General features: G+C 42.2%; 1 protein-coding gene across 1 annotated transcript in view; it reads right to left on the bottom strand.

Annotated features, from left to right (window-relative positions):
- The window catches only part of SLC9A4 (solute carrier family 9 member A4), a 66,716-nt gene that overhangs the window by 27,875 nt on the left and 26,507 nt on the right, over positions 1-12,334 (bottom strand). The window contains exons 3-4 of the mRNA XM_008064777.1: positions 3,900-4,159; positions 2,216-2,433 (exon numbers count right to left, since the gene is read on the bottom strand). Coding sequence (XP_008062968.1) covers positions 2,216-2,433; positions 3,900-4,159 — 478 coding nt within the window. The remainder of the gene's footprint in view (positions 1-2,215; positions 2,434-3,899; positions 4,160-12,334) is intronic.

The following is a 12,334-nucleotide window of genomic DNA, read 5'->3' as shown; positions in this document are numbered from 1 at the left end:
TTTTCATTTTTTAAGTAATAGGCGCATCGATAGTACAAAAGATAGCAACATTTAACACATGCTGTTTTGTGATGTAAGTCTGTAATTCCAGCATTTTGGGACGCCAAGGTGAGGGGATTGCCTGAGCCCACAGGTTCAAGAACAACCTGGGCAACTTGGCAAGGCCTCGTCTCTACAATAAATTAAAAAATTAGCCGGGCGTGGTAGCACACGACTGTAGTTCCGATTACTTGGACGGCTAAGGTGGAAGGATCGTCGGAGCCCAGCAGGTCGATGCTGGGGTGGATGTGAGCTTGCCACTGCACTCCAGGCTGGGTGACGGAGTGAGACTCCAACTAAAAAAAAAAGAAAAGTGCTGTTTTGTTTTGTTTGTCCTCATTTCTCAACATACCAGTCATGTGACCTAGGATAAGGTTCTTGATCATTTTATGTCCTCAGACTCTTTACCTGCTTAATGGAGATAATGAAGGTATATGTAAAAATTGAATAAATTTAAAAACCATAAATGACATAAAAGAGAGCCTTATGTGTTATAAGCCTGCATGAGTGTGAGCTACCATTAGTTATAATTACTTAGGGTGGTGAGAAACAGACTCAGAGTGAGAGAATTGGATTCTGACACCTGGCTTTGTCAGTTACCACAATGAGGCCAATGTGGTCACTCTCTTGATTGCTCCATCAATTCCCTCAACTATGAGATTGTGGAGTTGGACTGGAGGGTCACTCAGAGTCAAGGATGTTGAGGTACCTGAATAATTAATCCTTTCCCTCTTGGTTTCCTTTCTTGTTGGCCAGGCTAAAGCTCAACAATATTGCTTCTCTTAACATTAGCTTTACTCCCTCATAAATTTCTAGAACCGTAGAACTGAAAGGAAATGAAGAAATTTGCCCAAATCCTTCAATCTATGGCTGAGAACATACCACTGCAGAAAGATGTTGAGTAGTTAAACGTTTGTTCAAGGACAAATAGCTAGTTAGTAATTGAGCCAGGATTTGATTTGATAGAATAAACTTGTATCATAGTTTCCTAAATTATTTTCCCTCCAAGAACTCAGCAAACATATACCAGGGGTGCCAAAAAAATTGAATACACATTTTAAGAGGTGTTATCTATGTATTATTTTTAGTTTGCCATCATCAGAAGTGTCTGGACGTTGATGGTAACCCCTTTGAGTACCCCCTGTAATTGCAGAGGTCAAAGTGACTTGTATTCATCCTTTGTTATTGGTATATATTGAGTGTTAACAATTGTAATAGTTTTTTTTTCCTTTCTTAAAATGTGTATACATTTTTGGCACCCTCTATATATGCAGAGTTACTTTTATGAATTTTTAATATTTATGTATTCTTGCTATTCTTTCTTAGATACAGAGCACATCCTAAATTAATTTGGAATTGATGAATTCAAGATCTTTTTTTTTTTAGTAATAGGCTTGAAAATATTGGTCAAAGTCATTTAACAAAAAGCTTCAAATATTGGTCAAAGGGCAACATGCATATTGTAGTTCAGTGTTGAATGTTCTTTTCTAGCTCTGAAACATAAATGCATAAGATAAATCAGTAGCTACTACAGACATCTCATTTTAGAAGATTAGTCATATTTTACAGGGGTGACACAATTACATTATAAAGTTGCCTTTACTAATTAATACTAAGCTCTTTTTAAAATATTCACTTTCTGGTCTGTTATTGTTGTTGTTGGGCATATATCACACGCCCTTGTACTCAACCCTCAAATAAAACCTGTACTATTTAGGGGATGCTGTCTAACAGTGTTTGTTTCACATATAATACAATTTGTGAGATCTCACTTATCCTGTAGCAAAAGTGTAAATAAAGCTTACAGCTTATAATCTATATCTGACTTAAGGTGCAAGCGGATACAAACTGGCAAAGAAGTGAAGAGCAAAGGATTCATTTACTGAGTTATACATCAATGTGTAAATGTGAACTTCTCTCTTCAATGAAAGAAAGTACTCCTTGCTCCAGCCTGGCATCAGTACAGACCGTTATCAGCCACTAATTACTTTGAGCTGATTGAAGGGGCAGATAGAAAACATTCCTGGTCATTATGAGGTACCGGGACTCCCCTAACTGGTAAAACCAGTTAGTGTTTGCCAGTCACTCACTGCTCATGTTTTCATACTGCAGAAAATCATCAGTTCACCACAAATGAAGCAGGACAGGACACTCTGGGGGCCCTGCTGTCTCTTACTGATGGCTCTCCAGATCTGGCAGAAGGCCAGGGTAAAGCAGACGAAGGCCCAGTTCCACTCGTGGTTCTTCCCCACGGTGGAGACGCCCATGAAGATGAAGATCAAGGTCTCACTGACGCTGCTCAGCATCTTCATGAAATATTTGATGGTCGTGTAGGATGTCTGGGACACGTTTTCTTCCACGTACTTTTTCATTGTCACCGCGCAGGCCGTGATTCTACAAAGGAGCAGAGTCTCAGAGAGAAACAGCAAGGTTTTGCCTCCCCACAAAAGTCCTCGCCACAGATGATGCCACAGATACATGAAGGCTGCCTGGATCCAGAAACAGCATCTCCATTCCCCTTCCCTGGTGGCGGTTGCCCACAGGTTTTCTTTCTTCTGCTTTTCCCTCCCTGAGGAGTCTCTACAAGGTAAAGCTGAGTGATATGGGGAAAGTGGGTGTGGATGGTCTTCCCACAATAAATTCAGGCTCCTGGAAGCAAAATGCTCACCTTCATCAAGAGTTTGTCAGTCCTAACTCTCTCTCCTTTACTCTGCCTTAAACCAGAATAAATCCGCGTCAGTACCTAGATGGAATAAGTCAGCAAAGCCCCCCTTTCCTCCCACCGAACAATATGTCTTACAATTTTTTTTTTTGAGTCAGAGTCTCACTCTGTCGCCCAGACTGGAGTGCAGTGGCCGCTCCCGGCCACCGCAGCCTCGACCCGCTGGGCTCCGGCGATCCTTTCGCCTCAGCCTTCCGAGTAGCTGGAACTACAGGCGCACGTCACCACGTCCGGCTAATTTTTTGATTTATTGTAGAGATGAGGTCTCGCTGCCCAGGCGGGTCTCGAACCCGCGGGCTCAGGCAAGCCACTCACCTCAGCCTCCCAAAGGCGCGGGATTACAGGCTGAGCCACCGAGCCCGGCTGTCTTACAATTATAAACGAAATTTTTCATTTCAAGTGTTTCTGTCCTAGAGACATCTAGCAAGGATGGGGGAAAGAAAGAAACTTGCCTTGTCTTAGTCGTTTTAATAACGTTCAAAGTGGGAAAATGATGGATGCCTAGAGTTTACACTATGGTATTTAATTGGGGAAAAAAAGCATTTCTATACAATATAATTACATATTTCTGCCGGAGTAACTGGCAAGGAGGATCATCGGGAAAACAACATGGCCAAAAATAGCAAACCAGACTGAGAAGCCACATTCTGAGATAAGCATTTCAAGGATACAAGGACAGGCATTTTAAAACTATCTTCATAAGGACAAAGAAATCTAGATTTCCTGTTCTATCCCATCTACCTAGTTTCATTCCACAGCAGGCGTCCCTCCTGCATTCCTCTCTTCATCTTTAAACCTCATTTTTCAAGGGAAAAAATACCTGTTGAAGTGAGAATCTAGCCTTGAACTTTTCCCAGATCTCCACAGCAACAGTTTTCCTTAGCGTTCTGGGTGGATGTTAAAATTGCTACGCTCTCCTAATGCAAATCACAAGAAGAGAGCAAACACAAATGTGGAGAGAATATTTGTTTGGCAAAGAACCTGGATCAGATTTTACAAGTTTAAAACCTCCTAAGTCCTGCAGTGTCTTTGAGGATTAACGTCAGAAGTCATGCCTTTTATAGATGCCTGGAGTACACGGTGTGGTCCTGAATGTGCTTTATATTACTAGGAGACGTGGTCCCCGGTTTGTACTCACGCCAGGATGCCGGAGAGGTAGAGTGTTTCTGCAGCTAAGTAAGACAAGTAGCTGAACATGAAGACGATGAGTGGTTCAATTGCAGAGATATTCTGAGTGAAACGTGTGATAAATGCAGAAATAAATCCAAAAAAGATGCCAAACAATACTCCTCCGACCCCCACAATAATGAATCGAGCACATCCAGCCAAAATGTCGACGGGTTCTATGTCTTCAAATTTATGCATCTTCGTGAAGGCAATTAATATATTGTATAAGACCTAGACAAAAAGAAAATAAACATAATTAGAAATTAGCAATACCGTACACACAGATGACCAGCTTTATGCCTAGTAAAATAGCATACAACAATACATTACACAGCAAAAAATGTAAACATGGCTACGTAACTTCTAACTGTATTCCAAATAATTTAGATGTATTCAGTCTCACTGAATAGGTATAACATAGTTTCCAATCACGGGGTATCTACTATGTGCCAGCATTTTTTGCTAAACTTTCTGTGTCAGTTAATGTATCACCTCTAAGCTCCAGTTTTATTTTTCATTTTTAAATTTTTGCTCTATAATAAACAATGGAGTGCCTCTAAGCATTTCTCCTTTAAAGGGAGCACCAGGTTAAGTTTTCTCAATAGAGTACACAAAAAGAACACTGCAGGAGAAAGGGGCGTGCAACAATTTCTTTGAGGCCTGCCAGGAGAGTTAGCCATGTGGATGTGAAGACTTCTGGTGGAAACTGTCTGAGCCACAGACCCTGAAAAGTGATCCCTCTGCAACCCTGCAGTTTCTGCCTGGCGATCAGCTGTCTGCAAAAAGCCCCAGCATGGCCATGTGCAACATGTCTGTGGTCCGGGGTTCCACTGGAGATGCTCTCCCTTTGGGAACCTCTCCCTTTCCCCCACATGCATCCTGCTTCCTGGAAGACCCTCTGTCCCCTCCCTCACACAGGTTCCCATTGCAGTCCTGGATCAGGGATTTCTATCTGACACGCGGCCCCAGTTGCCTTCCAGAAGGTGGTCTGTCGTCTGGCCGGCAATTCTAGACCAGGTTCAATCTCGCCAAACCAGCCAACTTCTCTGCTATGCAGGGCTGATTCACATCTTCCCCAGGGAGAGTTGAACTTCTAAGCTGTCTTTAGGGTACCATAGAGATTTCCTTCATCTCTTATAGTCCTTCCTTTATCATAGCTAATAAATTATACATTAACATATTTTTCTGTTTAACCTTCTGTGTGGTTTCTCCTTCCTGATTAGACCCAGTTTGCTACACTCTCTGCACTAGCCTGTGTGACACACGCTCTTAATTTTTATTTTCCTACTATTTCTCTATTTTCAACATTCATTTTGAAGTTGCAGGGATCTACGTGACTATTTCAGTGTCAATCCATGGTCCTAAATCAGGATCGAGCTTCTGAAAAATAATAGCAGAGAATAGATGAAGCAAGATCTCTGCAGAAAATGAAGACCCCTGAGAGTATCATCCCTTGAAGAGTCTGTTGACCACAGCACATGCCTATTAGCCTCTGCTTGTTTATACCAGAAAAAAAGTTTTAAATCAGAGCAGAGGACAGAAGCTACAACTCAGGGATATTGTGTGCCTATAATTCTTTCTGTGAGCTGCAGAAGTGCAGAAGGACTGCCACAAAGCCTCTGGAGGTGACCGGGTCTGTCCCCACCCTTCCCCTCATTGTCACAGTGGACTGTCACCCCCCTAGGGCCACAGACCCCCATGCTACACCCAACCAGGCTTCCCCAGGCTTGCTCCACTCTGAGCATCCTTATGGAGACACTCAATGTCACCCTGATTCCTCAATGTGGCCCAATGGCCTTTGGCATCTGGCCTTGGCTTTGCCCTCAGGGCTCTCCGGGATGATGTGCTGCTTTACAGGCAGGCTGGCCCCCTTGACTGTGGTCTGCAGCCGGCAGGCAACCGCAGGCCTTCCTTCCCCGGCTCGTTTCCCTGGCCTGACCTCTCCAGGTCTGCTGGAGGCATGGTCTCTGCTCACTCCCCATGGCGTCAGTTTTATGATTAAAGATTACTGTTTTCCCACAGAGAGACAGGCAATAAGTGATTGCAAAGGCCATCTTGTTAGTTTCATAATCATAAGCAGTTGGAGTGCATTGAAAACAAAGACCCCCTTCGTCCCATTTGCCCTCTCTTCCAAGGATTGTGTCATATTTGTTTGAGAGAAGTGTCGTCTAGGAACAGACAGAAGCAGAAGAAGCGATCGGTTACGGGATGAGCATCTTTCACTGGAGCCACTGTGTCACTGTTTGTACACTTTTCGCTACTCCCTTACATGGAGACATTTAAAAAAGATCACACAGCATGATTTTGGGCTTTGGAATGTGTGTTGGCAGTGCCGGACATTCCTCAAAGTAGCTCAGGTGTCACCAGTCCTCACCTGGGATGCTTCCTTGCCAATGCACTCTGTTGACTAGGGAAGGGCACAGGGAGGGTGCCCAATGGCCCTCTGCTCCCAGGTTCTTGGTCCACAGGACGCCACAATGCAGCTTTGTCCCCCGGACTTCTGTCGTCATCTCCTAGGCATGCTGCAAACAAAGTTCCACCAGCTGGGCGGCTTCAATGAACAGAAACGTATCCTCTCACTGTTTTGGAGACTAGAAGTCTGGAACTGAGATACTGGGTGGGACCACGCTCCCTCTGAAGTCACCAGGGGAAGATTCTTTCCTGCCTCTTCTGAGCTTCTGGTGGTTGTCGGCAATCCTTCATGTTCCTTGGTTTGTAGATGCATCACTCCACTCTCGTTTCTGTCTTGGCATGGGCTTCTTCTCTGCGTGTCTTTTCTGTGTCACATGGTCTCCTTGTAAGGACACCAGTCATCAGATCAGGGCCTACCTTAGTTCAGTGGAAGCTCATCTTAACTAATTGTATCTGTAGAGAACTATTTGCAAATGAGGTCCCATCCTGAGGTTCCAGGTGGACATGATTTTTTTTTGTTGGGGACACGATTCTTTCCAATACAGCTTTTATTTTTTATTTATTTATTTATTTTTTAATTGGAGTCTCACTCTGTCACCCAGACTGGAGTGCAGTGGCCGCTCCCGGCCACCACAGCCTCGACCTGCTGGGCTCCGGTGATCCTTCCGCCTCAGCCTTCTGAATAGCCGGAATTACAGGCATGCGCTACCCATGCCCAGCTGATTTTTGATTTATTGTAGAGATGAGGTCTCGCTGCCCAGGCAGGACTTGAACCCGCGGGCTCAGGCAATCCACTCACCTCAGCCTCCCAAAGGCGCAGGATTACAGGCTGAGCCACTGAGCCCGGCCAGTACAGCTTTTATAAACAAAATGACCACACAATAGAATTAACTTGTATTACAGACTAGCAAATTTCAGTTATAATTCTCTCAGAGCACAAATAATTTTATTTTGAGTTTTACAAGGTCCTAAACTGTGGCTTGTCCCCCCAAATGATTCAATCATGTTTCTTAGGAGAGTCTGGGTCACATATTTTGAGTGTATGCATTGGTGCACTCTTTTTAATGACTAAAAATAAGCAACCAGTAGCCAGTAAGCTTGGTTAGATAAGAGAATGTGGATAGAAGTGTATAAATAGACTTATCTCCTTACCCCATCACATGTTTCTAGTGTATTTCCTTGGAAGCTGGGGAAGGTGAAGAAGAAGAATCAGAAAGCTTGAACCCAACTGACCCAAGCAAGGACACACAAAAACACACACACACACCATAAACATGGTGAATTTCTGAAATTAAGAATATAATAAAGACAAAGACTTGAGGGAATCTTTAACTAAGTTTGCTTATGGATATACACACATGCCAAACTGCAGAAAATTTCAGAAACAAAAGTGCAAAGGAAAACTCCCACAAATGTCCCACAATCCTTCTCCGAGAAAATCATGGTAAATATCATAAACATGTCTTTTCTAAACCTGCTGTCTACCTATCTATCTACCTATCTGTCTACCTACCTATCTATCCTGCTGTCTACCTATCTATCTATTAATCTGTCTATCACCTATCATCTGTGTATCTATCTATCTAATCTATCATCTATCCACCTAACATCTATCTATTAGGTTCATGCAAAAGTAATTTCAGCTTTTGCACTGTTGATATTAGCTGTTTGATATTGGAATACATTCTTAAATATCGTCATGTTATACATCATTTTTTTTTGAGTCAATATGTCTTACAATTTTTTTTTTTTTGAGTCAGAGTCTCACTCCGTCGCCCAGACTAGAGTACAGTGGCCGCTCCCAGCCACCGCAGCCTCGACCTGCTGGGCTCCGGCGATCCTTCTGCCTCAGTCTTCCAAGTAGCTGGAACTACAGGCGCACGTCACCAAGCCTGGCTAATTTTTTTATTTATTGTAGAGATGAGGTCTCGCTGCCCAGGTGGGTCTCGAACCCGTGGGCTCAGGCCATCCACTCACCTCAGCCTCCCAAAGGGCGGGATTACAGGTTGAGCCACCGAGCCCGGCTGTTATACATCATTTTAATGCACATTTCTCGCTTTATGTTTTTTGCTAATAACAACACTTGCTGTTTATTTTATGATTATTTTAGACGGGGGAAATGATATCAGACAAAAAGCAAATTCGAGTGATTTCCTTATTCGAGTTCAAAATGGGTCGTAGAGCAGTGAAGACAATTCACAACGTCAACAACACATTCGGTCCGGGAACTGCAAACAAACACACAGTGAAGTGGTGGTTCAAGGAGTTTTGTGAAGGAGACGAGAGCCTTGAAGAAGAGAATCATAGTGGCCGGCCATCTGAAGTTGACAACCATCAATCGAGAGCAATCCTCAAGTCTCATCCTCTTACAACTACATGAGAAGTTGCCGAAGAACTTAATGTCAAGCATTCTATGGTTGTTCGGCATTTGCAGCAAACTGGAAAGGTGAAAAAGCTCAATATGCAGGTGACTCTTGGAAAGCTGAGGCGGAAGGATCGCTGGAGCCCAGCAGATCGAGGCTGCGGTGGCCGGGAGCGGCCACTGCACTCCAGTCTGGGCAACAGAGTGAGACTCCGACTCAAAAAAAAAATAATAATAATTAATTAATTAAAAAAATAAACAGGTGACTCATGAGCTGACCGAAAATCAAAAAATTGTCATTGCAAAGAGTCGTCTTCTCCTATTCTATGCAATAGCAACGAATCACTTCTCAATCGGATTGTGACGTGCGGCGAAAAGTGGATTGTATATGACAACTGGCAATGGCCACCTCAGTGGTCATTCTGAGAAGAAGCTCCAAAGCACTTCGCAGAGACACACTTGCAGCAGAAAAAAGCCATGGTCACTGTTTGGTGGTCTGCTGCCAGTCGATGCACTGCAGCTTTCTGAATCCTGGGGAAGCCATTACACCTGATCTCAATGAGATACACCCCAAACCGCAGTGCCTGCAGCTGGTATTTGTCAACAGAAAAGGCCTCATTCTTCACGACAACGTCTGACTGCACACCGCACAACCAATGCTTCCAAAGTGGAACAACTTGGGCTACGAATTTTGCCTCATCCGCCATATTCACCTGACCTCTCACCAACCAACTACCACTTTGCAAGCATTCCCACAACTTTTTGCAGGGAAAATGCTTCCACAACCGGCAGGGTGCACAAAATGCTTTCTAAGAACTTGGTGAATCCTAAAGCAAGGATTTTTATGCTACGGGAATAAACAAGCTTATTTCTCATTGGCAAAAAATGTGTTGCTTGCAATGGTTCCTATTTTGATGAATAAAGATGTGTTTGAGCCTAGTTATGATGATTTGAAATTCACGGTTTGAAACCGCAATTACTTTTGCACCAAACTAAGAGTATCTATCAGCCCTCTCTCTGGTCCCTCAGATCTCGAGCTGCTGGGATGCCTATCTGCTGTTCTCAGCTAAGGACAGAGCATGGCAGGAACAGTGAGGTAGACTTCCTCCTGGAAGACACAGGACTGCTCTGGTAGCTGTTCTCAGCTTGAGGGCTACCAATGGACTTGATTCAACTCTTCTGAGAAATGCCATGAGAAAGACCCATCTGGTCTTCTCTCCTTCCTTATCACCTTCTCCTGGGGTCCCACTGCACTACTGCCTGAAGGCTTCCCCCATATTCCAGGCTCCCTCTTTATTTTCCCTTACAGGAAGGAAAATAATATAAACCTCTTGCTCATCAAATGCCCTCTGGATTTCTGATCCATGGACGACCTGAACAATACCTATCTATCTGTCTGTTTGTGTATTATATTTTTCACAACTGTTGTAATCCCAATCTGTTATAAAACAGATTTTAAGCAAACTGAAGCTATGTTTCAAGAAAGGCCTTGGCTGAGTATCTGAAGATAATTTGTGACTTATGGTTTCAAAACGAACCCAAAGGAAACTTAGTGGTTGTATCTTAACTCAGTGAGTTTGTTTAGTCCAATTTAACCTTCTGCCTGACCTCAGAGCGATCCACATACAGGTCTCAGAAGCCCTTAGTATTGCACCTCTGGAGTTGAGCTCACATTAGGAGTGAAGCCAAGATGAGGATCCAGACACTATCTGCAAGCCCAGAAAAGGCAGATTGAAATGAGGTTAAGGGGAACCTGAGAGTTTATTTGACTTTCAAATTCAGAGGAAATGCAGGGAATATGATTGAGACTCAAAGATTTGAATATTGTTGCCACAAACTAAAACTCTTTTACATAGCTCGACAGATTATAAGTAGCTACCTAAACCATTCCAGTCGCCTGGGAAAGCCAGCTGGGCCAGCCCTGGCCTCTGGAATCCAGTGTGCTCTGGCAGGAAGATGCCATGGCCATTTCAGAAGCTAAAGCAATACATATAATTAAGAAGACTGCATTTGCAGTTATAATCCCTATGACGACATGAGAAATGGTGCTTACCATTCAAATTACCAGGCTCTGGGTATCATTACAGTTGCAAAAAATTTTCTTTGGATTCACTTCAAATCACAATAATGTGTATCTTTTATATACTGAAGGGAAAAGCTCAACCAATACTTAATCTCGAACATGTCCATTGCCCTAGATAGAAGAATTTCTCTCTTCTCTCACTCATTGTCTCAGGGAATGGGTCTTCTGTGTTACCTTTAACCTCCTAACATTATAATAATGGCAACCCTTTAATACCACTGCAAAAGTTTGCAAAGACTTTTAACACACAGAAACTCACACAATGACTGCAAATACCAGCCCTCCAAACAAGGCTCAACTGGGGTAGAGAATCAATTCCAAAAGTGCTGACATTTTTTTTTATCAAATTTTTTAGGAATAATTTCCACATGACAAACTGTATCTAAAATGAATGAGCTCTGGCCATTGTATACACTCATTGCCATAGTCAAGATATAGAACAATTCCATGAATCCAGAAAAGCACCTCATTCATTTGAAGTCCATCCCTCCCTCTGACCTTGGCCTGAGAAAAACCTCTGATTTATTATTGCCACTAGAGATGAATTTACAATTCATGAAAAATGAATAATAAAGTTTGTACTCTTTTGTGTCTGGTTTCTTTAACTCAGCAAAATGTCTTTGGGAGTTACCCATGTTGTTGCAGACATCCGTGTTCCATGCTTTTTTATACCTGAGTAGTATTCTACTACCTGGTTATAGCATATTTTGTTTACCCATTCACCTGTTAATATATATTTGTCCACATCCCACCCGCCAGTTTTTGGTTATTTGAATATTGCTGCCATGAACATGCATATACAAGTCTTTTTGTAGACATATGTTTCCGTTTCTACTGGATATATACCTAAAAGTGGAATGACTAGGTGATATGATAGACACATATTAAAGTTTTAAAAAGCTGCCAAACTGTTTTCCAAAGTCATTGTATCATTTTACTTTTCAGAAATGCATGAGGCTTCCAATTGCTCTGTGATGTTTTCAACCCTTGACTTTGTCAGTCTTTTTGATTCTAGTCATACTAATGAATGTGTGATTTTTTTTGTAATTTTAATCTGCATTTTCCTGATTATCTTGTTGCGCATACTTTCATATGCTTATTGGTCACTAATATATCTATTATAACGTATCTTCAGATATTTTGCCTATCTTAATTAAGTTGTTTATATTCTTGAGTTTGAAAATCATTTGCATATGCTCTATGAACATCCTTTGTGAGATACATGCATAGTGAATAATTTCTCTTATTATGTAGTTTGCTTTTGTGATCATACGTTTTTAAGCACAATTCTTTTTCTTTCGATAAAGCCAAATGTATTACTTTCCCCTCTTTTTTTGTTTGTGTTTTTCATGTCCTTTGACGACTCCAAGACTTTGTTTCTATGGCTATAAAAATTTTGTTCTTATATTTTCTTCAAGGAGATTTATAGTTTTACTTTTTTACATTTAATCTATAATACATCTCGAGTTCACATTTTAAATATGGCTTGAGGTAAGGAGTGATTTTCCTATTTTTTCACATGGATACCAGATGTTTTCAGGACCATTTA

The sequence above is a fragment of the Carlito syrichta genome, unplaced genomic scaffold (genome assembly GCF_000164805.1).
Source record: "Carlito syrichta isolate Samal-C Ts95f unplaced genomic scaffold, Tarsius_syrichta-2.0.1 Scaffold308018, whole genome shotgun sequence".
NCBI lineage: Eukaryota > Metazoa > Chordata > Mammalia > Primates > Tarsiidae > Carlito > Carlito syrichta.
This window is presented reverse-complemented; position numbering and strand designations above follow the sequence as displayed.